The sequence below is a fragment of the Numida meleagris genome, chromosome 1, assembly GCF_002078875.1.
Source record: "Numida meleagris isolate 19003 breed g44 Domestic line chromosome 1, NumMel1.0, whole genome shotgun sequence".
NCBI classification, from domain to species: domain Eukaryota; kingdom Metazoa; phylum Chordata; class Aves; order Galliformes; family Numididae; genus Numida; species Numida meleagris.
In genome coordinates, this window is record NC_034409.1 from 133,567,035 (window position 1) to 133,594,046 (window position 27,012).

General features: G+C 42.1%; 1 protein-coding gene and 1 long non-coding RNA gene across 3 annotated transcripts in view; one reads left to right on the plus strand and one right to left on the minus strand.

The window, feature by feature from the left end:
- ST6GAL2 (ST6 beta-galactoside alpha-2,6-sialyltransferase 2) overlaps nucleotides 1-27,012 on the minus strand; it is a 51,512-nt gene that overhangs the window by 13,911 nt on the left and 10,589 nt on the right. The window contains exons 2-5 of the mRNA XM_021414160.1: nucleotides 11,436-12,438; nucleotides 7,541-7,638; nucleotides 4,658-4,759; nucleotides 3,372-3,546 (exon numbers count right to left, since the gene is read on the minus strand). Coding sequence (XP_021269835.1) covers nucleotides 3,372-3,546; nucleotides 4,658-4,759; nucleotides 7,541-7,638; nucleotides 11,436-12,381 — 1,321 coding nt within the window. The 5' untranslated portion in view covers nucleotides 12,382-12,438. The remainder of the gene's footprint in view (nucleotides 1-3,371; nucleotides 3,547-4,657; nucleotides 4,760-7,540; nucleotides 7,639-11,435; nucleotides 12,439-27,012) is intronic.
- On the plus strand, nucleotides 17,887-21,377 carry LOC110407013. 2 transcript variants are annotated; one of them, XR_002443681.1, is made up of 3 exons: nucleotides 17,887-20,097; nucleotides 20,460-20,549; nucleotides 21,192-21,377. It is a non-coding gene; the product is annotated as an uncharacterized LOC110407013 (long non-coding RNA). The 2 variants fall into 2 exon arrangements; XR_002443682.1 differs by having other exon boundaries at nucleotides 17,887-20,001.

Sequence of the window (27,012 nt, forward strand, 5' to 3'; positions counted from 1 at the left end):
AAACCAAAACAAAAAAAATCCGACAACAAATCTGTGTTCTTGGTCATTATTCAAAGCCCTTGAGACAGCTCCACTAAAGGATGACTTGTCTGTGCCATACAAAGATGGTATACCCCTAGAAGTAACACACGACAAACTGGCTGCTGTTTGACAGCCAATGAGTTCAGTCCATTTTCAATGATGTCCTGAACCTATAGCTATCATTAAGCTGGACAGCAAGCAGTGTTAAACCAATAGCAAATTCAATGGAAAAGGCTGCAGTCAGATATTTGTCTGCATGTGGCACTGTTAAGGTGCAGAAAGGCATCAGTGATGGATGGGTTGCTGCAAGGTGACACCTCGCTTGGAAGAAAACTGAAAGCAGGAACATCTGCATGCTACAGCCTGATGCCGTAGAAACTGGATGAAGTTGATGTGTATTGGGTAGTATTTATTTCACCTGATTTTAATAAAACCTCCATAGTATATGTGTTATATGTTAGCATTTCAGAAGTGACTAGAAGCAGTGACATACGCAATTACTGCAAGATTTAAATCTGTATGAGAATGTACATAAAATGTGATATAATCAAAGCATTCCAGACTTGTGCCTTATTTTCTGTGTAGCCTGTAGAGCACATCCAGTCCTGCTCTGTACCATGCCCCTCCCCACAGTTTCTCCTCTCCCCTCCCCTCCAGCAGAGATGTGCACTGTGCTTCCCTCAACTCAGCCTTGACCTATTGCAGTGCAGATGCCTCAACTCAGCAACACGCCGGCACTCAGCTAATACAGGTAGAGTCTGGAGGAGACTGTGGCTCCAGGACAGAGTTATGCTGAAATAGCACAACCCATAACCCAAAATAAGAACAAAGTTTGTCCTCTTCAGCTCCTATGGAGTGTAGACACCAGGTAAAAGGTTCCGACTCTTCCCACTCAAGTCACAGTATGTACAAGACTACCTCTTCCCCACAAATGAACCACTGCCCCCTTTTCCAAAAAGATTAATATTATTGTTACTTAAGTACTTTAACATAGCTATTTAACAATGTTAAAAGATTCTCCTGAATCTCTTGAATGTTAAAAGATTCTCTTCACTGCTGAAGGATGAGTGACTCAGTGCTGCAGAGAAACACCATGAGAACACTTTCCATCCCAAATCTTCCTTTTGGGAAGAATCAGTTTCTTGTAAATAACGCTTAACAGCAGAAATGGACATAAATTTCAGGTTGAAGATGTAATTGCTAAAGTAACTCTCCAAGATCACCCTAAAATGTTCCTGACATTCCTGATGCATCCACTTTTTAACTTCTACAATTTATCCAATGTTGTAAAATGGGACTAATAAGTAGGAAGAAGCTTGATAGTCAGAACACGTGTTCTGTACAGGTGCGCTCAGTTGTATCTGCCAGCTTCAGTTCCAAATGGATATTTGCTGCATGAGTTGTTGAGAGATACCTGACATGAAGACCAACACGACTTTTCAGATTTCTGCCAAGCTGCATTATATGCTTTATGCTTTGTCTTGCCCTTTGAAAAGATATAGTTGCAGTTCCCATGCTCTTTCCCAGTTTTTATTATATTACACGTGCAATGCATTGACATCTATTCAATAAGGTTTCTAAAATAGGAAGCCTCTCCCTAGTGACATATTTAAAATGCATCTATCAAAATAGCACGTAGTTATCAAATGAGGTGGGTATGACTCCCAGAGAGCTTGTCTTACTGCCTTATTTTCTTGAAGCTAATAATAGCATTACTAAAATATCTAAGCACTTTCTTCGGTCAAGAATCATATAAATAAAGTTATATGAATATATTATAAATAAATAATAGGCATTCTTATAAATAAAACAGGTGAATAGCCTAATCTACATCTGCACACACACAGTACATGTAACTGTGCAGCTTTTGTTGCCAATGTTTTTGCTTCTTTAATGGTTTAATATTTTCCAAGCATTCTCTGCTTGTGGTATATTTTTGTCAGGAAAATTTAGATTTGGGGTTGAAGATCACTGTTTTATTCTTACAGTGAAATTAAATCATGTTTCTTCAAAGAAAGCTTTTGAAGTATTTCTTATACGTGGCGGAGAGTACAGAGTGACAGCACAATGATCCTCTTCACTATTCTTATGATCAGCAGCTGTTATCCTATTTTTATCAACAACTTCATTACTCCAAGAATTGCTTTTGCAAAATGTGAATGCTGCTGATGAGATCATTCCACATGAGCAGACTTCTCCTTATGAATTTCTACACTCAGGCACCAAAAATCTCACTTCAAGAAGTAACCCACTGCAAAGCCATCCTCCCCCCACACAGGCCTTTTCTTTCCACTCGTGCTCCAGACAAGCACAGCCCACTCAGGACATCGATGGACACTTCTCAGGCACCGTTATGTTATTCCACACAGAGCCTCAGCACTCTACCTATGGCCCTTGGTGAGCTCCACAAAATCATGGGATGCCGCTACTGCATAAGAAGCCCATTATGAGTGCTCAGAAATGGTTTTCCCACGGCTGATGAAATGTCATGCATCATTGCTTTCAGATTCAAGTGAAAAGAATGATAAATATCTTCTGACTGTAGCAAGTACACAGACCAGTATCAAAATATCAAGCAGGAAAAGACAAGTTTCCAAGGCAGAAAATGGTATTTGGAGTTCTACTGCTTCCTGTGCCTCTAGATGCATGAGTAAAGAAGAACCTGACTCCGTTTTGCTACTCTGACTATATGCATCCTTTTGACATTCACAATAAGGACTTATTACATGCCAGATGATGCTCTGATATATGACTTTATGCTGTATGAACTGTGGCCTCAGTGCCAAATTGTCCCCCAAGAAATACTAACAAATGATGGAAAAATATGGTGAAATTCTGTCCCTTTGAGAGTAAGAAGAAAGGGGATGCTTCAGCCACTTACAGACTGGACACTGAAAGCTGTGACACTGCATGGGAAATTCCATTCCTTGATCTGGAAATAAAATACAGTCTGGTCTGTCAGACTGTATCAGCAACTCAATCCTCACTGCATGATGTGCTGCATGCTTTCGCAAATGGTCTGGTGCACCTCTGCTCTATGATCCCAACAAAGAACTTCAGAATTGAGTTGGTTATCAATAGAGAAATTAATATGGGGTAATACAAATTTCTCATAGGTATGTATTTTAGAAATATGATATGCATACTATGGATATGAAGAGCAAGAAAGCAGAACATTAAACTCACTCAACTATTTTATACTTCACATTGTGTGTAGTTTGGATAGTCATTGTTTCTGTTTGGATCAAGAACAAAAAATACATGCACATGGATGAGATTCTCATGAAATGTACACATATAAAGTTTTGTTTTTATCTAACATAGACTGGGCCCATCCTTGATGCACCTACCAATAAAACCTGAAGAAGGAGGGTTGGGCTGTATCTTCTCTTTAGTGTTCTCCTGAATGATGTCCCAGAGCTGCCATATAAACTTTGGATGGAGAATGTAAAAAGGCTGGTTTGGATTCTTCCTGCGATGCTGTACATAGGGAGTGAACAGATTGTAGTCCGGCTTCTTATACCACTGGGAAATATAAAGCAAGAACTTTTTTTTAATCTTATATTATCCAATGTATTTTGACTGCTACATAAGAAACAATGGGAATGAGCTTGAACGCCCTGGAGGCGCTCAAGGCCAGGTTGAATGAGGCCCTGGGCAGCCTGAGCTGGTGGGGAGCAGCCCTCCCCATGGCAGGGGTTGGGACTGGGTGGGCTGTGAGGCCCATTCCAATCCAAGCCGTTCACTGATTCTATGAAGGCAGCTTGCATTGGTGAACATTTGTCCTATAAATCCTCAGTCTACGCCATTCTTCTGCCTTTCTTCACACAGAGACATCCAATAAGCAACTGAGTGCAGCAGGACAGGCCAACCCCAACTCCCACTCAGGCCCACAAGGCACATTAAACATCAGCACGTGAAGCAGTCTTGTGGCAGCCTGTGCAAGAAACAGGCAGCTTCTGGCATCTGTTGCTATGGGAGTTGAGCAGATGAAGGTTTCTTCCTACTTGCAGCCTGCTCAGCTCCCCGCTCCCCCTGCCAAGAACCATCAGATCAACTGGTCCACTGGAGCTGCAGCACTTGCCTAGGCAGAGGCTCTCCAAGTGACAACCAGATGGATGCTGGCTGCTCTCACTGAGGAGTACAGATGGCTGTGGGGGAGCAGATGCAACGGGAAACTGGTAGGGGGAGACCTGGGACACAGGGAAGGCACCAAGAGAGATTGCCATTGAGGTGCTGTATTTTGTCTGGGAAAGTGGGAAAAGAAGGATGCAATTTGTCACCTTTCTCGATAAAACCTCCTTCTAAGATCTAGCAATATCCCTCCTTCGAAAATACACAGAAAATTCACTGCTACATGAAAATAGCGGTATTTTACTGAAAAAAATCGCCAACATTCATCTATCCTAGTATCTCAGAGCAACCCACTCCAGTACAAGTGCTGGCTACAAAAAAAGCTTTTAACCAATAAACTCATTTTGACCAGTTCATGCATAAGTTGTGGACTGGGCTCCTCAGAGAAAGACTTCGAGGTTCACTGTGTTAAGTGAGAAACGGAGACAGCACTACTAAAGATACAAATTTTGCCCAGTGTTTTGGGACTGATTAGGAAGAAAGGACTAAGCAGACATCTTACCACATTCAGATTTGCAGAGTAGGGGGCAGGATCCCAGGCTACTAAGATAACATCTTTGTACAAGGAGCTGTCGACAAAGTGATGGTTTGGGTTGGTGAGAATCTGCAAATACACATGCAAAAAAATTGCAGTTAAAAGCAAACGGGACCCAGAAAAAGGGCAAAACCCTTCTCTAAAATAGAAAGTGCTCCCCACTCTGCTCTTTGTTCTAGTTTAATTCTGGTTGTTTTTAAGTAACCTGTTCCATAAAAAAAAATAAGTATACATAGGCCCTTTTATATATAATATACAAAAGCAGGGTTGTTTACATATATATACACACACACATATATATAAAGAGCCTTGCCATAAACAGCACTATGACAGTTTGAAGTAGCAGTACTCTGAATTACTCTCCATCTGTGATGGGATGAGACCACTTGAGAATCTGCATAATTGTATATCAACATTACTGTGTGTTCTGGAACATTACAATGAAAGCTATGGTATTTCATACTGCCAGCAGGATCCTCTTTTTGGACATAGACTAGCTTTCTTTGAAGAGCTGCAGCCCTGAAGAATACTCTTGTCTTTGTATTTTTCTTTTATTCCCCCTCATTGGTTGTTTTCTCATTTCAACAGCAGCACGGTCTCATGTGAAGTACCTCTGAAAAGGCAAATTAATCCGTGACAGTACAGGCTCGTATACCTAGAAAAAGAATTCCAGGAATAGACGTGTGATAGCACTATTTTTTGAAGTAACTGTGATGTAGCTCTAATCTACTGCACTCTCATAGCTCCCTCCCACATCTTCTAGTACTCTGCTTGATCCTCCCACCCTAATGGAAGTTTCCCTTCCATTTCTGCTGGCTTCTTCTTACCCAGATTCTCCATGTCTAACCAGATCTCTCTGAGCCCTGGTGCACCCAATCCAATGGAAGGACTGAACTGAATGATTTCTGCATTGGTTGATGTAGCATGAATTTGGCTCCAGCTGTTAAACTAATCAACATTCCAGACAAATTCATACTAATTTTCATTTCCCTTTAGGATCCAATGAGCCATATTTGATTATGCATATTTTTCTTCAGAAAAATAATATTGTTGCCATAGCAATATTCTTTCTACCATAAACTTTGAGCTTAATGACTTTGCATCAGCCTTCTACAATACAATAAGAACAGAATTAGTCTTGCTGCCATCAGCATCCCTAACTCCATCTCTGAGATCAGTTTTTGCCTGGGAACATAAACTTCTTTCTTGAGAGCACGGAGTAAACAGACCAAAAGGTCAAGCTTTTTAAAGCTCAGTTCTACAGCTATCGCACAAAGGAGCTCTCCCTTGCCTTTCAGCAAGCAAGAGTCCTTCAGAGGTGCTGTCCACAGAAATTTCACTCTTAGTGAGCCTGCATTCATATGTATGAGATGAATTTCCTCTGGAATAACAATATGTGTTGTGGCTGCACTGGCTTCCTTCACATCCTTTGGGTTTTCATAGCAGGGAACATGAGGGAAGGAGAGGGCCACAACAGCCTTTTAATCAATTGAATGAAGAAATTTCCTACAGTAAGGAGAGAAGGAGGGTCAGAAAACCGGTATGGATTACACATCTTCAGTATTGGTAAGTGACCTGTGCAGATTTCTCTCCTGGCAGGGAAAAGCCAGTCTCTCAGCAGGAAGCCAGAGCATCCTGGATGGCTTCTGACCTCTCTGTAGGAGCAGAAAGGTGGTGGGAATACAAATGTTTGTGAGGAATCTGCCTGAGCTGAATCCAGAGAAACAAAGCTCAAATCACTCTCCGCAGGCACTTTTCTCTTTTGCTGTAGGGTCCCTAGTTAGACTAGGCAACTAAATCAGGTTGCTAACCCATCCTTCTTCCTTTGGGACACGGGTTCAGGCATGGTCGATAACCAGGACATTTTGGCACAAAGTAACCAAAAGCAAAATAAAGAACAGTTGGGGAATAAAAAAACAACATAGTTAAAATAAATGATACTAAGATCAATGTAGATCAGCATTCTCCATTACATTGATATCAGCACTAAACCCAGAGTAAGACTTCGTATTCTTCAGCAAGAATCAGTATGTACACAAAATACTGTGTGGCCAGCCATACCACTGGCACTCAGTAAACATACACTGGCACTAAGTAAACTCACCATATCAGTATTTCATAAAGCCCACAGTAATTCTGTTATTACATTTCGGCTGCATTTCATAAAGATGAAAGATGTTTAGTTTGTCCAAGATCAGAGTTCAGGCAACGTTTTTTTCAAAATTAAAAAAAAATACAACCATAAGGTGTCACTATAGCTCAATGCACGCTTCATTTATTGACAGTAATGTGCTGAAAATCTCATTTTCTGTTTCCATTCAGATGAACAAACTCATCTCAGGTGTAACATCCAGTGGATACAGAAGTTTTTCACTAGATCACTGCAAATATTTAAAGAACAATGACTTGCCTAAAGTTACATATTCAGACAAATCAGTTCTCATCCTTTTCACCTTTCAGAGAGGAAATAATTGGGGAACAGGAGAATAGAAGAAAAGAGCTTTGGAATCCCCACAGATCAGGTTTTATAAAGATCCTGGAAGTGCTGTGACAAACGTCTTTGTTACAGGGGACTGTGGCACTCTGCAGAGCCTGCAGAGGTGCAGGACACATGAGATGCTCTACACACCAACTCCTTGGAATACAGGTATCAAGTTACTACCGCAATCACTCTAAACTGACAGTGCGTGTCAACATCACTGTAAGGGAGAACTTTTACCTGTTCTATATCATGACTGTTAAATCACTAGCTGTTTCCAAGACTACTCAACATTTTCTCACAAGTCATTAATTTAATGTTGGATCATACAGAAGTGACACTGACTTGAATTTACAAAAGGAAGATCTTACCTGAGAGTTAATGATTCGCATTGTTGTTTTATTTCCAACATCTTTTTCATAGCCACGTGTTGGAGCAGAATTAAATCTAAGAACAGCATCATGAGAATCTGGGAGCATAAATAAAGGGGTCATTTTTATATTTCATAATAAGACAGAACATTAAATTAAAAGAAATGATCTCAACTAATGTAAAACTTGCACATTTCTCCTGATCTTGGTACTCTAAGGATGACAAACATTCTGCTATGAGCAAACAAAAATCCTCTTGCATCTGCCATATGTTATTACCATTATTAACATTCACTGGAAAAAAAAAAAACATCATTTGTAAATTTAGCTTTCAACACTTAAACATTTCTATTTGACAAAATTCACAAGAAAGGTTATCAGCACATCCAGTACACACAGTCCACTGTAAAATTTAGAAAAAATTACTCCATGCAGAAGTATGTTAATTGAAAGAGTATTTGATTGCACATTCAAATGAGTAACAATGCTCAACTGTAAGCTGAAAAATCTACAGACCACCCCAAACCTATTAATCAAATGTACTTATTCTCAGGGTTGGTACAGGTCTTAAAGAGTATAACCAAGGAATTCAATCCACAGATCTTCTCACACACAGAAACCTAAGAATCCTTGGTAGCAAAGGCCTAACAGATTAACTGTGAAAGTCAGAGTCATGCAGAACAGAAAGCAGCTATACATTAAGTATGGGTCAAGGGTAGGTACTGTGTGTGATCCTCTGCTGGATAAAAGATTATCACCCATCTACTGTATCTTTTAAGGAGATACCAGAGCACAAAAGGAGTGAGATGATGCCCATTTTCCTGAAACGCAATGACTTTGTCAATATTCCCCTTATCTGGTTCACTTTTATCCCATCTAGCAGCTGAAGCAGAGAGTACAATTCAGGCCAAAATGGATACACAGTGCCTTAAATGCACAGGTTGTTTACAGAGCTGTTTATCTCTAGTCACTTTAAACGTGGTCACCTGTAGCCCAAAAATGGAGTAGGCAGAAGTTTCCAAAGATGATCAACATGCTTCTTGGAAGTTCAGGTCTGACCCTATTCAACTCTCATCCTCAATCCCTTCCCAACTTCACTCAGCACTTCCTGTACTCCAGACAAGAAAATACTGTATGACATGAAGTCAGCAGCCCAGTCTCTACCATATTTGTTTCCCTGAACATGTTGTATCTGAAATGAGAGATTTTGCCAAATGTTCACTAAGCCCAGCATCTCAGGAGATACTAAGGAGTGGAGACTTCTTCCATGTCCCCATGCAGGAGCCACACACATGTCCCCAACACCTAACCTTCATCTGCCTAAACATAATTATCTTGATTGTGGAGAAGTTAGTAGACACTAAGTCAATAGAAGTGGCAATTACTCCACATTTCTGGAGATGGAAAAGAAAAACAGAAGCCCTTTATACCTGAAATCTGCTTAGGAATTTAAAATATAAATAAATTTGGACAACCTTTTGTCATTCTTTTGAGTGAGAGCTGGGAACTGGTTTAGGAAATGGGAACTGTATGGTTCACAATTTAACTCAGACACAGTGCACTGCATTTCCAAGATTGTTCACTCTGTTTTTTCATATCAAGATGAAAAAAACATTTCCCTCACCAGAAAATATTTGACCAGGGTGCAGCCAAACATTGATAATAATTGCTTTTAAATTAAGTGATTTTAATCTTAGTAAGTAGTCGAAGGTAACTATTTCGAAGTTGCAAAAAGTTAGAGGTTAGATCACATAACCCAGTTACCTTCTGATTATGCCAAAATAATTGGGTCTCCCATTTAGTAGCATGATCACGTTGGGAGTATTTACTGTATCGCATGTATTCCCATGCTTAGTTTCATTAGAAAAGAAATGTGGGGTAAGGGATGCAAAAGAAAACATTAATATTTTTGTCTGCATTTCTAATAGGAACACAGAAGAGGGAGCTAAAGGCCTATGGAGAGAATGACCCTGTGCTGCTCCTTTCTTACACCTATTTTTCTTTCAGGAGGGTAAACAGTAAGAGCCTTTGCGTACTGCAACTTCATCAAACAAGGCTGTACAACACATGGCCCCCAAACCAGAATTCACACATGAGGTATTTTTCCCCGCTCCCTAATGACACAGCCTTTGCCATGCCTCTCTGGACAGTGAGGACACTTCCAAAGAGTCACAGTGACCACAAGGACCTGCGTGCCTGATGGCAGTCAGTCAGGTCCACACAGTTCGGATCTGAATTCTCTGCTCAGTCAATAGTACCTGCTCACAGCCTGCACAACACTTACAAAAATCTTTTGTGAATCATGTTGCCCCACACGCTTTCCTGTCAAGTAGGCAGGAGGAGATGTAAAATGTCAGCGTAGGCCTTACAAAGCAGCATCTCTTCCTTTTAGGCAGCATCAGAGAATAATTTCCAATTAAATCAACAGTTCTTCTGCAGCGAAAGGCACAAGCTTTCTGTGCCCTGAGTTTTGATGAGGGAATGGAAACAAGGGAGCAAAAGGGTCCCAAATCCCACATCTGGGCTGCACCCAGCACACACAGGCCACGATGCATGCTGCCATAATGCAAGTCACAGTGTGCTATGGATTCTCCAGTACATCACTGATTTGTACTGGTGTAAACTGGATGCAGTGGGAAACACTGATAAAAGAAAATTTTGTTTCAGTCTACAATAACACACTGGAGAAGGGATGGCCTGCCAAGCTACCTCACCTCACCAATTTCTAAATCAGTGAAACTATGGGTTACCCTAGTTTCACTTTTGACTTTTGCTGTAGGACAGCAGGGCACCTGGGTTGTGCTGGAAGCTTATTAGAGTAGTTTGATAATGATAGCAGCTCTAAAATATCCCAAAGACTTAAAGGAAACCCATCTGTGTCAAAGAGTTGATACAGTGCGATGAAGCAGGTATTGGAATGTGAAATCCTGGAAGATGGGAGGATTACAGCGCACATCAAAAGGTTTCTACAGAGCTACAGGAGATAATTCTTCGTGCTCCAGAAGCAAGCCTGAGACATCCATTTCATCCTTCTTCCAGAGCTCTTGGCATACTACACATGTAGCACTAAAATGAACTACTGAGATGTTAATACAACTAGTAACACTCATTTTTGGGGAAAAAAAAAGCCAACAACAAAAAAAGGGAAAACAAAAACTGACCTGGGTTAGTTTTATGGCTCCATGATTCTTTTTTGAATAGGCATCACAAAACCCTCAGCTTTAAGTGGGGAATTGTATAATGTTGACATCTCAATGACTCAGTGCAGCAATGGAGAAACAATGGGAAGAGATACTTGAACTCATTTAAATTCACACTTAGAAAAGAGGTCAGCAGACTTGATCTTGGAGCATGAAGTTACTGAAGGGTCTGAATTCTATTTGCCTGTGAGCTGTAAACACGCAGGAGACTAAGATTATGCTCAATTGCTTCTTGGCATGGAAACAAAGTTTAGACTGGAACAGTAATGCCACAAGCAGTTTCCTGATGAGTCACCCCAAAATACAGACAGGTACAACACAGCTTTTTGGAATAAAAGCTGAAAGTGGCTCTAATCTGCTGAAGAAATAAACACACTTTGCAGCAAAGTGTCAAATACGGCAAATCTGATGAAACCAGTGCCTCCTTTATACTACCAAGCTGTAGTATGACAAAAAGGCATCATTGTTTTCGTTAAATCAAATTAGGACTTCAGGCCGGATTTTCCTTTCAGTTACATTGTTCTGGAAGGGAACAGCTTCACTGCAGCCTGTATGCTCACACTCACATAATGCTGGTAAGAGAGATTAACCAGACCTTTAGAGGCCAATACTTGAGACGTACTAATGTTTTGAAAGACAAACGTGAATACGCGTGTGTACATACATACGCACATGAACAGATGCATTTCACCCACCTATTTCATCCCCTAGAGAGGAGTTCAGTATCGCACCAGCAGACATAACTACGGCACAGCTCCCAAAGCCATGTGTATACAATTTGCCCAGTGGAATCTGAGGAACGTGCTTCTCCCATCCAAGAGTGGAGAAGGGAGCTTCCTTGCCATCTATTGTTTTCACATTCACCCTTTCTTTTAGCTCACAGAAAAGCTGGTCGCCTGTCAGCTTCGAGTTTCGTTTCCCTTTGAACCGCACCCCATGCTTATTAGTGCTCAAATAGTCTTTCATCGCCTTCTGCAGTCGAGGGTTTAGCATCTTGGAAGAGACATCTCCTTTCCAAAGCTTGTAAAGAAAGGATTTCGACATTGTAGAATACAGCCCATCCCAGTCATCAGATTCATCAAGCATCTGGCTTCTCCTGTGCTTTGCGCTCCTTCTCCTCATTCTTCTCTGACGACTCCAGTTGTTCTGTAAAATATTTTCTTTTGGATTATCCTCATCGGCTGAGATGAATTTTGCTATCTCTTGAAAGCTGTTGTGTGACATAGGCTGACCAGCAGCAAATAAATAATCATCATTCACTTGGTAGAAAGCACTTTTTGATTTTCGTCCTATCTGGGATGGAAAAAACTCATCTTCGCTTCTAAAGGCATCTTCCAAATCAGTCCATTTCTTAATGCTTCCAGTGTCTGATTTAAATGTATCTAAAAGATCTTCATTAAGGAGTACCTCATTCCCATCAATGGCTTCAGAGAATGATGGATCATGTATGGCTCCCATGATGACTCTCTGCTTGCCCTGCAGGGGCAGAAGCCTCTTCGTTTCAATGTAAGAAAAGGAACTGGGAACCGGCTCAGCACTGTTGCTGTCTGTGAAATAGATGAAGATCACCAGAAAAAGCAGACCCCAAGCAAAGATTCCAAACAGCATGAGTTGTTTCCATTGCTTCAAGTTAGGTTTCATGGCAATGCCTTTACCAGCTCCTCTGTGCCTTGAAGTATTGGCGAAGGAAAATGACACCTGTAAAGAACATCAAATATTAATCGGGAATGGCTCTAAAAATAGATGCAATTCAGAAACAACTTAACAAGCTTTGATAGAAGGTGCAGAATTAATCTCTAAGATGCAGCACGGAGCACTCAGATGCAGGAACAAACTCCAGAGCCTGCAGACACTGTAGGAGTGACAGGCTTTGGCTGTAACCACACAGTGACAGCTGCTAGCTACAAAAGAAGCTGGTGGCCAGTTTCTACAGTAACACTGGATCTTGCCTTCAGGGAGATCATGTGCCTGCCTGCTTCTGTTGAATAGAGCATACCATAAGAAAAGCAAAAGCAAAACCCGTGCCTGGCTGCATGCATAGTGGGGAGAATATAAACTGTCTGCTCTTTTGCACCAGGCAGGGAGCACAAACTCATCTGGACAGTCCTCTCCTGCCCACTGAAGAGACACGGTACTCTGTGGATATCAGAGGGGAGCAGGGGAGAGCACCGCGCCAGCAGTTCCGGAGCCTTTTCTTTTCCTTAGCTGCTCTGAATCGACACAGCCTCAGTGAGCCAAATCCTTTGCTGGGGAGTGCAGCTCAGGATTGCAGTCGAATAAGCAAAGTGCTGTTTGGATGCGGATGCTCTGCTTGGATGACGTGCATGCCCTGAAGTGATATGAAGGAGTTCCGCACATCAAGGCTTGAAGAGTTAGTGTTTTCCAAACAGGGTGATGACTGGCACCTCCAGCTAAATACATGCCTTTAGGACAATAATGGAGATTTACATAAGGAGGGTGGCAAAGGAATGTCAGACCTAGACTTGGAAATCTGTGCTCCACTAATACCGGGGATTTTAGACAGCTTGTGTATTAATGGAGGGTTGTGTTGTCCAAAATGAGATCAAGTCTGAGCATGGGGGCTTTGTTCCAAGGGAAATAAACTAATGCATTGCTGGACCATCACACACACCATGCCCTTACACAAACCCACTTGTGTAATGGAGTGGTGTTTGTGGGCTTTGGTGGCAAAAACGGCTGAAGGAAGTCTGCTCCTCCCTTGCCGTAATCCTTATAATTCCCCCCCCTGCACCATACTCATCGTCAGCTTCACTTTTAACACTGCAGTCTAGCTAACTCCATGTACTACTTAGTGACATATCGCTTAACTGATCCGGTTTAAAAATAAGCCCCTTTTTCTGGAGTTTTGTTCCTAACGCCATTTGCTTCAATGCCCACTGAATGGTGTCACTTAACAGCCACTCCTGCCAGACAGCTGTGGTCAGAAACAGCGAAATGGAGACGGGGATTTCATCAGCAGCCTGTACTGCAGGAGCCCGCATCACATCAAACCCCATCCGAACACCGCACACAACTTCACACACCTCTGCTAACACCTTGGCTGGTTACACCTCACAGCCAGGAGGGACCAAACACACAGTCACTGTACACTGCCACCTTTCCTCAAGCTGCTAAAGTATGTCATAGCTGAGTGTCAAGCTTAGAATGAAGGCTGTGTTCTCACATCGAAAAGAAATGGGCAGTGATGCTGGGGCGAGGCATCCTCAGCTCTGCTCCTTATTCTTGCTCCACACCTCTGCCATCTTGTGTAACACCGCTGTGCACAGAGCTGCCGTGCTATGAACAGCACCATTTGTCCCAATACACTGGTTTGGCAGGGGTAGGGAGCTGAGGGAATGCCTGTTAAAGGTTGCTTTTTATAGAAAAAAAATAATAACGGGTCCCTTTATCCAGGAGATCGCCTACCACAATGCAGAGGCGAGAACAGACTACAGGTGGTATGAGCAAGGATACTTCAGCATTTCTCCAGAGGGGTCACCTCTGGAATGCGAGGCCACAGCATCATGTTTCTAACACGGGCTATTTTAAAAATCAAGTAGAATTTTAGAACGTTGGGGGAAAAAAAAAAAAAAAAGCAAGCTAACTTTGGGACTGATAGCATTGTCCAAAGAGAGGATTCAGTGTCACACTCGAGTGACTAAATTTAATTCCCAATATGCTGAAAAAAAACATTCATGAGTATGATAACCCTGTGCTCCGCACACGTTTGGCTCAGCTCACAGGAACCACATGGAAAGAAAAAGCTATTACTCCAAGTGACCCATTTCCTAGCTGCATTCTGCTGCTGCTGCTGCAAGATCATTCCCTGCAGGACCTCGACAATTCCCCCCCCCCCGCTTCCAATTTTAAATCACTCCAGGCGATGTCCTGTGGGAGCCCACTCACAGCATATGACTGTGTGCAACTTCAGTCTGCCCTGAAGTTATTGCGACCAGCCCACTCATCAGCGTTCAGATGTTTTGCATTTTTAAAGCGGCATTCTTCGCCTGTCTGAACTGCTTTCATCCCTTTTTATCATTTTCCCTGCTGTGTTTCCCCAGCACTTTTCAACACGTGGCTTCCAAACCGCTGTGTAAGTTGCTCTGTGCTCAGTCAGATGTTTCTCCTGCTGAATACACATTTCTCACCGGATCTGCAAAGGAAGCATCTTGCAGAATCTTTCTAACAGACAAGCTTGCAGGAAGTAGAAGCGACAAAGGAAGAAGTCACTAATACCTTCCACTGACTCACGCAAAAAGTCTAACCACAGGTTAAACATAAACGTTAACAAAACCTCATGGTTTTTGCAGGTCTTCCAAGTTTTGTTTTATCTCACCACCAGAAACTGGTAAGAAAGGGTTTAGTCTTAATTCAGGTGTGAAAATATGTAAGGTTCTAATCACCTGAGATAACGTGTGCTCCATGCAGCAGGCTGCTGCAGCACAAAGAATTAGTTTGTACTCCACCATTTGATATTCAGGTTACAATCTGAGAAAGTAATGAGTAGCATTATTAATTATTTTTAAATCGAGGCAAAAGATTTTTTGCCTAATAAGCGGACAGCCATAGAGCACGCTTGCATTGGTTAGCATGCACGTGGGAGCATGCATAGGATTACATTTATTACACAGTAAAAAATCATCTTCATAAATGAAAATATCAGCATACACCACTATATTTGTCAATGCTGTGAATAAAAGGAGAAAGGAGAGACACCAGTAAGAATAAATCAGGAAACTTTACCCATTAGCTACTGCAGAAGCTTATCTACAATCCCTTGTTGCAAGTGGGGCCTCAGAAAGGATACTCAAATCTCTTGAAGACTGGAGCTATGCAGGCAAATCTCTGTGCTGCTTTAATATTTTTTGCTCACAAGAAAAGCCTTGTCCTCCAGCAGTACAGCTGAGCTGGAAGCAAATTCAAGGTCATTACTGTATTAGTTGCAAGAGGACCCCTGCAACCTCACAGGATCTTGAAGGCTGCGAGTGGAAAGCTGCTGTAAGCCCAAAGAAATATCAGTTTATCTTATCTCCCTCTGCACAGCACACTGAGTCAGCTCCCCTTCAGCTCCTGGGGTTTCTCACACCTCACAGTCACTGCCTTCGGAGCAGAGGGCAGCCCCTCCTCACGTTTCCCCTCGCTGGTGGCAGACCCCTCTGTGGGGAATCTCCCACAGCACCGCCTGTGGCGTGTGTTGGGTATGCACATGAAGGCAGTGCATCTCCGCTACAAGGAGCAAACGTTTGGGTGGCAAGCCAGAAATGACAAGCTTAATGAACGATGTGGGCTGAATGAAGAAAAACAGGTGGTCTCATGAGCGCAGTTACTGAAGTCCACCGGCTCAATCAGGAATATGCTTCCATCTCTCTCATCTGCACTCATCGAACAGCTTTCAAGTTACCAATGCAAATCTACACAAATTTTTCAATTATCATTCACATTGCTTCATGTATCCAACTTCACCACCCCTGCCTTAATAATACTCCCTGCTTATGAACAACATACAATCATTAAGGTTGGAACAGACTACTATGATCATCTAATCCAACCATCAAACCATCACCACTACGCCCACTAAACCAAATGGCAATGCTAAAGTCAAAGTTTATGCTAAAGAAGACCAGAGGAACAAGCCTGCACTTTCCCCAAGCCCACAACTTAACCCAAGCCAGGTTCTCATTCAGCAGAAGTAATGATGCACCTATTAGCCCCAGAGGGTAAAGATACCATTTTGTTATTATCTCGTATATGATAGGTCTTTCAATCACCAGATGATTTAGGCTCAAATTACCATATGGACAGAGATGTTCTTCCTACCCAGATTGTTTGCATGGAAGCCTTGGAAAGTATGAGGCAAGGTACAGCTCTCCACAACTCCCTGGGGATTGTGGAGAGGTGGAGGTTGGCCTCTTCTCCCAGGTAACAGTGATAGGATGAGAGCTAATGGCCTCAAGGTGCACCAGAGGAGGTTCAGGTTGGGTATTAGGAAACATTTCTTCACAGAAAGAGTGGTGAGGCACTGGCACAGGCTGCCCAGGGAGGGGGTGGAGTCACTGTCCCTGGAGGTGTTCAAGAACCATGTGGATGTGGCACTGAGGAGCATTGTCAGTGGGCATGATGGGGATGGGCTGGCGGTTGGACTAGGTGATCTGAAAGGTCTTTTCCAACCTTAACGATTCCATAAGGTACAAATCAGTACAGTGAAAGAGGAGAGCTATGTATTCGCTTAATACAAGTACTGGCGGCAGCTATGAAAAATAAAGGCAAATAGCAAGAGCACATTCAAAGTATCCCAGGAAATGAAGCCACCTCCCCAGTGGAAACTGAAGGCCAATTTTGCAAAAGCAGAACCAACTTACGGGAAATTTCCCCACACTAAGATGCAAGATACCAATGCATTCCCCACTCCCACTATATGGCCCATTGTTTGGCAACAAGGAGCACTCCTGATTATTCTGAAGTGGGCCTCCTGACTATTTCTTAAATGAGAAGAGATGGATGAGGGAGATTTTTTTTATTCCTTTGAAACATTCCTCCCTTTCAACAGTGTCTATTGTTAAATTAATTTGTACAGACCCCAGCGGCTCAGGGGTCAGAATGGTTCAAGTTGACGTTCTAAGCTGCGCACTGTTATGTTAAACAGGGTTTTTCTTGGCTGCAGCTTTGCAGTGAGAAGGTCACCTCGGGGTTATTTGGGGTAGCAAATGTTAGCTGTGGGCAACTATTCCCAGAGGGCTGAGAATCAGACAGGGGTTTATTTGATGGAAGACTTCGTCAGCCTGAACAGATAGCAAATGCTCCTTTAGTCCGCTTCATCTCTTAGTCAGCTAATTCCAGGGTATTAAGAAACCGCTGGCACAGGGCAAGACAGCTGGAGGCTGCATTGCCAGGGTGGGGAGGCATGCTCATCCTCTCCTGTGGGAAATACCAAATCGGTTTTAGCATTATCACATCATATCTGTGGTTCAAGCTGTACAGTAGGCAGCAACAGACAGGCAAGCCTGTGGGGAGTGGTGACTGCCAAAAGATGTATATTAGTCACTTGATGGCCCAGGCACTTGTCTTATTGGCTGTGATGAGGCCTCCTAATTAATGAATCCCTTTTGGACAACTTCCTTGTTAGTCCCAATAAATCTGGCTGTTTCCTTCAGCGTTATATTCAGCAGAGTCAACCTGCATTGTGTATTACTTGTGGCAACTTAAGAAAACATCTTCTGAAACGAACAAGAAATATCGAAACAACTTAAGATTTTTTCTTTTTCTTTTCAACATTGCTCAGTGCCTTTTTAATATATCTGTTTATCTTCTTCTTAGGGGAGATTCTCTGGGAGGTACACAAATGGTAGTATTGACAACCTGAGTCATTCACTTAACGCAAGTCAAGCATCCCAAGTTGGGGCATCTGGAAAGCAGAGTCTCAGGTTTTTGTTTGCTCCTGGGGATGGACGTATGCAGACAGGGTGCCTTCTTCAGGTTCTCAGACAAAACCAAGGGTTTCAAGGTAAAAGGGGATGGGGGGCAGGTTTTTTTTTCATTTGTTACTAATGACCCATTTCCAGTAGCTCAGGCTGTAAGATAGTTACCAAACATAGTGACACTTGCAGTAAAATTCACTCGAGCTGGCAACCCAGCAGCTGGAGAAATGCTCAGTGGGGTTTCTGCCAAGGAACGTGTCCCAGATTATTCTGTAGGAGCACGGGGGCTTAGAAGTGTAAATCTCCAGGTTTTAGTGGGAGGTCAAAGCTATCTTCTGTGCCCCTGATACCCTCCCTCCATGCTCCATCATCAAGTTCAAACTGCCTGGCACTGGGGCCAGCTATCACTTTCCTACTGGCCACAGCACCGTCAGCACAGCCCAAAGACCACATACATGTACGCGACTGTGGTTTGACAAGAGGGAAGTAGAAATACCTGCGCTCAATCTTAGCCTCACTTGCAGGCTTTGCCACTGCCAATGTCAATTAACATCACATCATCAAAAGCCATAGAAGACCTGGCACTGCAGGGACTGACTGCACCGCACAGGTCAACCTCCATCCACCCAACCTCTCACACCTTTTCTCATTCTCCAATACACACTGAGATTCAACACTGCTGAAGGAGCGAAAACACCATATCTTTGTCTTTTATGGACTGCTTATGAGCTGACCACAGTCTTGGTATCATAACTAAAGGTTTATATAGAAATGAACTACATGTCCCCGCATGTAACACTCAGAACAACTTTGCAGTGAATCACTTCTGGGCTCCTCAAAAACTAAAAAGTGGTAGAAGTATCATACAAAGCAATGAATCATACAAAGAAAAGAAGCAATTCTCATACCTTGCACCTACTCCATCTGCCTTTCCAGGAGCCCCTCATGTATCCATGTACTACATATACTCAGTCTTACCTACTTCTGAGCTCTATTTTTGCCGTTTGCTCTTACGAGACCTTTGCAGTGCCCTGGCTTTGTTCACAGCAAGATGCAAAGGCTCAAGGCTGCTTTACACTGCACCACATGTCATCAGTGCCTGCTTCCATGACAGGACCAGGCCATAAAGCAGCCCATGTTTATCCCTGCACTACACCTGTGCATCTCTGCCCACCTCTCTTCCCCAACAAACTGCAAGTAGTACTGGAACTACACTCATTCCCAGAGGATCTGATTAGCATCAGGCTCTTGAGAAGCTTAATGCTGTGTATTTGCAGGAAAGAGCAAGCTGGCTGGAGATAGAAGAGCGGTGTAGAAACAGAGCCATCAGATTGATGGCCACCACTTCGTTTCTCATCTTCCATTCACTCCCATGCACCTTGTTAAGGTATTTACTTTTATTGTCAAGGAATGGTGCATGAGAAAGTGAGCACACAGAAGAAAGGAAGGAAGAAGAAGGGAGAGAGAGAAGTCAGGGTGGGCAGGAAGGAAGTCCAGTTGTGCAGAGGGCAGGAAAGCTGGGGTACCTCAGCACCAAGGAGTGAGAACTGGAAGGAAAAATTTCCTCCTGTCAGAATCCATAAATCCCACCAGGTGAGTCCCCCTCCTGTGGGAGAGGCTCTGTCCCAGGATACCCTGCCCTATGTCTCCCAACAATAGATGGCCAGCATGCTCCTGTAAGAACTGTGAGATCTGGGTGAGCAGCAGGACCCTTGCTCCCTCCCAGCCCATGGGACTGAGCTTCACAATGGATTAGAATCTAGAACAGATGCACATATTTTCCCCTCTTCCACTCTGTGAAGGTTGCTTCCCAGACCATGCAGGGATGCTCCAAACTACAAGCAGGGTTGGTGCCCAAAGACTGCAAGCAGAACCAGGAGTTGCCGCCTGTCTTCAGCACAGCCTGGTTTCTGTGGGACTGATTCTTCCCTGCCCACAGGAGGTTTTAATCCCTTTCTCCTGCAAAACCACAGTTTAGGATCAGCCCATGCCAATATACAGATGTCATGTGTAACTGAACATGATGGCATCAATTTCTTGCAGCCTGAAACAAGACAGAGAGACAAAGAGAAATGGATGGTTTACTCAGTGTCCTATAAAACATAAGGGAAAAAGTCAAGCCAGCATATATAACTGTATTTGGTTTCTCCCCACTATTTCTGAGGGACAGCTTTTGATACTGTACTTGCAGAAACACATAATTCAAAAAAGGAAGGAAGTGCTTTGAGGGTGTTTTATTTAAAGCTTGACAGGATAAACGAATCACAGCCTCATTAAATCACACAAATCTCATGCTGTACACAGGACTAAACCACAAGAAATAGGATGTTACAAATCCTCACGCAGTTCTACACCGCGAGCACAACAGCTCATTTTATTTCTGCTCTTGGCAAGGTTAGAATAAAAGACATCTTTTCTTTGCTCCATAAATGTTTTTAGATGCTATATTACTTGAACTTAACAGAGCAGTAATTGCACTGAAAAAGGGCAATCTGAATTGCTTCCTGAAAGATGAAAATGTTTATACTAGTGCACACATGAACAGAGAGCACAGTTACAAAAGGGTCTGTGTCAACAGTGCCATGAAACCCCAAACTCACAAACTGTTCCAAGCAGAAATGGTTTGAGAACTTTTTTTCCACTCCAACGCAATAATATTTCTGAGATACGCTGAATATCTCGACCTCAATATAGCAGTAAACCTCACATCCATAGAGTACATTTCTACTGTATGATCCAATAAGACAAGTCCTATATGCACTGAGTTATGCTTTGCTTTTTATTACTTACTTTTTTATTAGGCTCTAGTCTGTATTGTTACATTTGTTCCAGAAAGCAGGCATGCAGGCTCTTGTTTTAAAACTCTAAAAAAGAACAATGGTAAATAAATTGTTCCCAATTTCTCAGCTCTATCTCAAGCCAACTCCTATTTGTTTATGTTAGCAACATAACTGTAAGAGAGCATTTAGAAAAGTATTGTTGTTAATATTTCATTCTTGTATTCTCACACACTTACAAATAACATGTCTTCTACAGACTTCTTTGCTCAAGGCTAAAAGCTTGAATGAGAAGTTTCACCCTGGAAGAAGGTCTGCCAAACTGGAGCATGAAGTCAGTTGAGCCCTTTTTACATTACAAATACAATCCCAAAACCAAAGTTTCCTGGACTGGAATGCTTTTTCTCCCTTTTTTAATGTGTGTATATTTTAATACTTAACATGACTACGCTGATGATAAGCTAACCTATACTAGCTGGGATGTTTTGTTTGGCTTCACAAAACAAAATATAGTGGTATTTGCACTTAAGGGTGGTTTTTTTTTTTCCTTTTCTTCTTCTCCTCTCCCTCTCCCCATTCTGGTACTGTTTTATGTCTGGCTTAGGGCAATATTAGTTTGAACTATGACAAGATCAACAGAAATCTCTTCTGTGGGAGATACAGCTGTTTGTAACCTGATCCTAACCACTAGAACATGAATTTTACCTGACTGGAAACTTTGCAGAGAAACAGGATCTCTGAGAACTACCATCATGGAACCAGCATAAGGAATAGCGTCAGATCAAGGTTGCTGGTTGGCTTCTCCATAGCTTTACCCTTTGTGCAGTCATTACTGCCTACATGCTGTGAGCATAAAGTATAGCCAATCTTCCTGCCCAGAGCTTGCCATTCACTCCCTACAAAGTACAAAGGACTTTACAAGGTGGAAAGTAGAACAAAAAAAATTAGGGTCTCTGAAAGCTCTGACAGCATTACAACAGTGAGAAACTGAGGTGAGATGTGAGCGAGAGTTGGCTAGCCTGTGAGACAGCTGCATTAGCTGGTTTTGCTATAGAAGCTGAAATAACAGGATAATATTTTGGTCTAATCCTCATAGGATACATCGGTGGAATTAGCATTTGGTGCTAATTTTAACCATCATAAGAGACAATAGAATCTAAGTCCTTGTATTTTTAGATTTATAGGATACTATGGATGAATCCGAGGAATAGAAAATACACTTCTTAGTAAGACAGTTGGCAGAGGTCGCTGACATGCCTTTTCCTCCAGAGGAAGAATTCTCAATTTGAATATTGACTTTGAAGTCTGAAGTTAATCAGTGTCCATTCCCTTCCTGCAATTCTTCAACAAGTGAAATTCGCAAGATTTTAATAAAATTATTTACTAGGATTTCAAATGCTTGCTATGTCATCTTTGGCTTCCAGCCAATAGACAGTTCTTTGACATACTGCTGATTTTATTAAAAAGCCTATCTTTTGCATGCTCCGCTCAGAAGAATGTGATTCTCCTGGGGAAAATGAGGGAGAGGGGAAGGGAAATGGTTTGCCCCTGCAAGGAGAAGGAAGCACAGGGGGAGCACTGCAGGTTGCCAGCTCCTTCAAATCATCAACAACGTGCATTCTCTCGCCATCCACCTTCTCAGGAAGATGTCTGAAACTTTATTTCTCCTTTACCACTACCTAGTGGCAACTGAGCAGCTGTGGGTGCAGAATCCCTCCTGGCTGTTGCAAGGAGTAGCTGGGATCTGCCCACTGTTCCTTAGCATGCCCACCTGCTTGCTTGCATTCCCTGAGAGCCTGTACGGATCCAGTGCTGGCATCTCTTCACTTTCCTGGCCCTAATCATAGAATGGTTTGGTTGGAAGGGACATTAAAGATGTCTTAGTTCCAACCCCATGCTGTGGGAAGGGACATCTCCTAATAGATTAGGCTGCGCAGGGTCCCATCCAGCCTGGCCTTGAACACCTCCAGGGATGGGGCATTCACAGCTTCTCTGGGCAGCCTGCGCTAGTGTCTCACTGCCCTCTGGGTAAAGAATTTCCTCCTAGTAAATAATCTAAATCTTTCCTCTTTTAGTTTAAAAACATTCCCCCTTGTTCTGTCACTATCAGAACGTGTAATAAATCATATTCATATGATCCATATTTTTTTTTTTTTAATAGGCTCCCTTTTAAGTACTGAAAGGCTGTAACAAGGCCTTGCCAGAGCCTCATCTCCAGGCTGAACAACCTCAGTTCTCTCAGCCCTTCCTTCTCCATAGCACTGTCTACCACTCTGGGAGCCTGCAGACAACACTGACAGCAACCATTCGCAGAATCAGGAAAAATGTTGGTAAGAACGGAGACAAACTTTCACGTGTTTTTGCCCCTGTCTTGTAAAATACAGCCCCAATCCATGTCTGCAGCTTTTAAGTGCTAAAGGCAAAGAGTAAGTAATAAAGTGAAGACAATTCACTGCCCTAAATCGATCAAAAGAAGGTTTTCTCTGCCAGCACAAAAAGGCAATGTTCTGAGAAAGAGATTTTTGTCTTAACATAGACTCCGTAGCAACACTCAATCCTGTCAAACCTATTTTGCTGATGGATTTTCAGTCCTGCTTCAGTCCTGTTCAGAGACTAAATGAACGAACACTTAGTCTGATTGAAGAGCTCATGCTTGATGTTATTAATATTTAGATGATTCTTGCTTTTATTTCCTGATTTGCATCTATATTTCAAGTCAGTAATGTTGATAGAGAAGTTTTACAGTTAAAAATACTGAAGTGGGTATGGGTGTGCTACACCGCACCCTGCAAGCAGAGCAAAATTTTCCTATTTCCATCAGATTCATTTTTTCAAATTAGTGGAAGAAAAACAAACACGCTGAAGTTCACACTAAAGATGGGTATAAAAAGACAAAAAATATATACTGGCAGCAATCACAAATTATATCAAGCAGCGATGAGATTCTTGTTCTGGTTGTCATTTGTCTACAGTCTACGCCAAACTTCTCAAGTTCTTCAACAATCTGTACACAGTGTTCTGCTGTGCCTTTTCTACTGTGGTTCAGGACTTGAGGTAAAACTCCTTTGAGTCTGTACTTGGACATGAGGTGGTCCAGCAAAGTGCTGGTCATCCACGCTCACTAGTAGCAAACCTGCTGTTAGTAGTAAACCTACCAATTATTACACCCACTTTGGCTAGCTAATTAAAAAATGCACCAATTCACTAAAGCAGAGCATAGGAACAGTGTAGTTCCTTAATTTATTGTAACTCATACCTCATTTTAATTATCTATGCATTGTATAATTCCACAGTATTTCCAGTAACTACAGTGAGTTGTATGAAAAAAGTGTCCCTGAAACCTCAAATATGGAACCCAGTATAACCTCTGCTAGACCTTGGAAGGACGTCACAAAAGACATCAGGCTATCGTACTTCATGTTTTGCAGGAAGGAATGGCATAGGCCCAGGCACTGACATAACCCCATCCCCATCTTGCTACAGAGCTACACTGTAATCCTGCAGCATCTTACAGTCCCAAAGTAGAAGACTTCACAATTTAAAGATGAATTTAAGAACAAGAACTGTGTAGCAGATTAGTCTACTTACCAGCTACATTAACTGCAAACCAGATAGCCAGATACAGTCACGCTTTTGTCTAAAGATGTTCAACTTTCACAGAATTTCTCCTTCTTCCATTTTAGCCACTTTTTGAGATTGTGAAATCTCTTCAGATTGCTCAGAAAACAGCAGAAGTTATTAACACTGAACTAATTTATGATGAAATGGACTTATCATACTAACTACTGATAATTTTTTTAAGCTTTAATCGTTAGAATTCGATACAGCTCTTTATGAATCCTGTCCAATGTGCTTTCATGATTCTCAATGGATAGTATTTATCTGATAGTATTTACTAATTACTTCCAAATTATGAGTGTCCCTCAGGTCTGAATCATTTTTGATGAAAGAATAAGCAGACTTGCATGATTTTTTACCATGAGGAAAGAGAAATTAGAGGAAAAAAATTTCTGTGGATCAAGAAAACAGAAACATTGATTCTTTTGAGGTGTTTTCTAACTTTATCACCACATGCAGGTAACATTTTTTGCCTGTTAAACCTTCCATGCCATCATTGTGCCACAGTCTCTGTTAAAGCAGAAGATAACTATTAAAAGCTATGGCAAAAGCAATATTCCAGACCGCAGACACTGTAAATGTCACAGCCTCCATAAGGATGCAGAGTGTGGAAAAGCACATAGAGAATAATCACATATTTTCAAGCCACTTAAACAGAACATGCCCAAGGGCATGCTGTAGAGAAGCCAGCATTAGGTAACACACACAGTTTCCACTCCAGGAGTCACAGAACCCAAGTGTACGCAAATTCGAATCCATTGCTTCACTGCCAAGCACACTGTTGTAAGAAACAGGCACATTGGTGTCTTTAGTTTAAAATCAATTTCACTTGGCTTGGACATCAGAAAATTCGGGGAAAAAAAAAGACTTTTAGTATATGACATTTGCTGTCTGAAAGCATTGACTTTCTCGGAAAAATGTAACACTGTTAATATAATATACACCTTATGCACTCTACGTACCTCTCTAGAGCTACTATTTCTGCAGCATCTCAGCCATGACAGGTGACTACTGACTTCATATTACAGTTGTGGGTATTTTTCCAGCATTACCATGTCACTATAACCACTTCCTGATTTCCAAAACCTCAGGAAGATCAGTAATCCTATTCTAAATGCTCTCCAAGACCTATGAACCAGTGATCCTTGCTTTAAGTCTTGACCCAATCTGCCTTTTCTTGACGACATGATTTTTCAGCATGCCTGTTTCCAAGTCACTTGACATTTTCCTGAGTGCTTCTCATACACGAGACTTGCAGTTTTCTTCTTTTGTAGCCTCACTTCAGATGGAAGGAAAATGAGAGAAATATTTTGGCAAGAAAGGTATTTCATTTCAAAAATGTAACCGTTTTCTTTAGCAGATCTGAATGAAAAAAAGGTCGATTTCAGTTTAAATCCCAAAGCCACAGTGGAGCTGATGTGGTATCACATAGTACTTTCTGAGAAAAAATGGCATGAGGTCATGAACAATCCTCTTGTTGCTCTGCTGTTACCAACCACACTTCTGTACAGCTGATTCCAAACAGTTTAGGGGAGGGAAAAATCACATATAGAAAGAGAACTTGGCTTCATTGAGTTTTTGAGCTGGATCAGAGGTCTACCTTAGCCGTGTTCAACTGCTCAACAGTCAAGGCTATGAATTACTATTGGCGGCTGCACCAATTAGCCATGGTACTGGCATGTCTTTCCAAGCACAGCTGGGGGTTGCTGCAGCAGCAGACAATGCTTTAACACCACAGTTCCACAGGCTACGCAGTTTTCTGTCCCTTCTCTCAGCTTGTGCAGTGGGTTTATAAGGCTCCTTGGAAACTTTCACCTGCAAGCACAGGATAAAGCAGCACCAGTAGTAACTCAATGCTTTGCAGTTTGGCAGTCCACAGATTGCAGACACACTACTCCTAGAAATGCCAAGACACTAAAAATACATTAAGGTGATCTCTTCCACTGTGGCCTTGCTTACTGAAGAAATCGTTCAAGGATTCTATGCAGAGCACTACAGAGATGTGCAGCAATGCTCGAGCTAGCTCAGTAATCAAAAGACGCATACTTGTACCTACATGTCTCTTGTTTTCCGCTTCCTTTTTGATAACTATGGCTTTGCTAGTATTACCACCTGAAGAATCTTCAGGGCACTTCGAAGTGAAAATAGTTGATATTTTAAAAATGTAAGAGCCTATGTTACACAACAAAAGCAAAATTCTATGTGTACACTGTGCCTTCATTTATCTTATGATGACCTTGCAAGCCCAACGTATATTCCAGTGACTGCAAGGCTTAATTATTTTAATTTTGTGGTTCGGGAGTTTTCAGCAGGGTTTCTCTACTGCTTGCAGCTTTTGCAGAATGTAGTAGTATATCTGATCATTGGTTTAAACAGCAGTGATCACATTACACCCATCCTGCACTCTTCTCATTGGTTGTCTATATAGCAGCAGATTGATTTTTAGCTGGCTGTGTTCATCT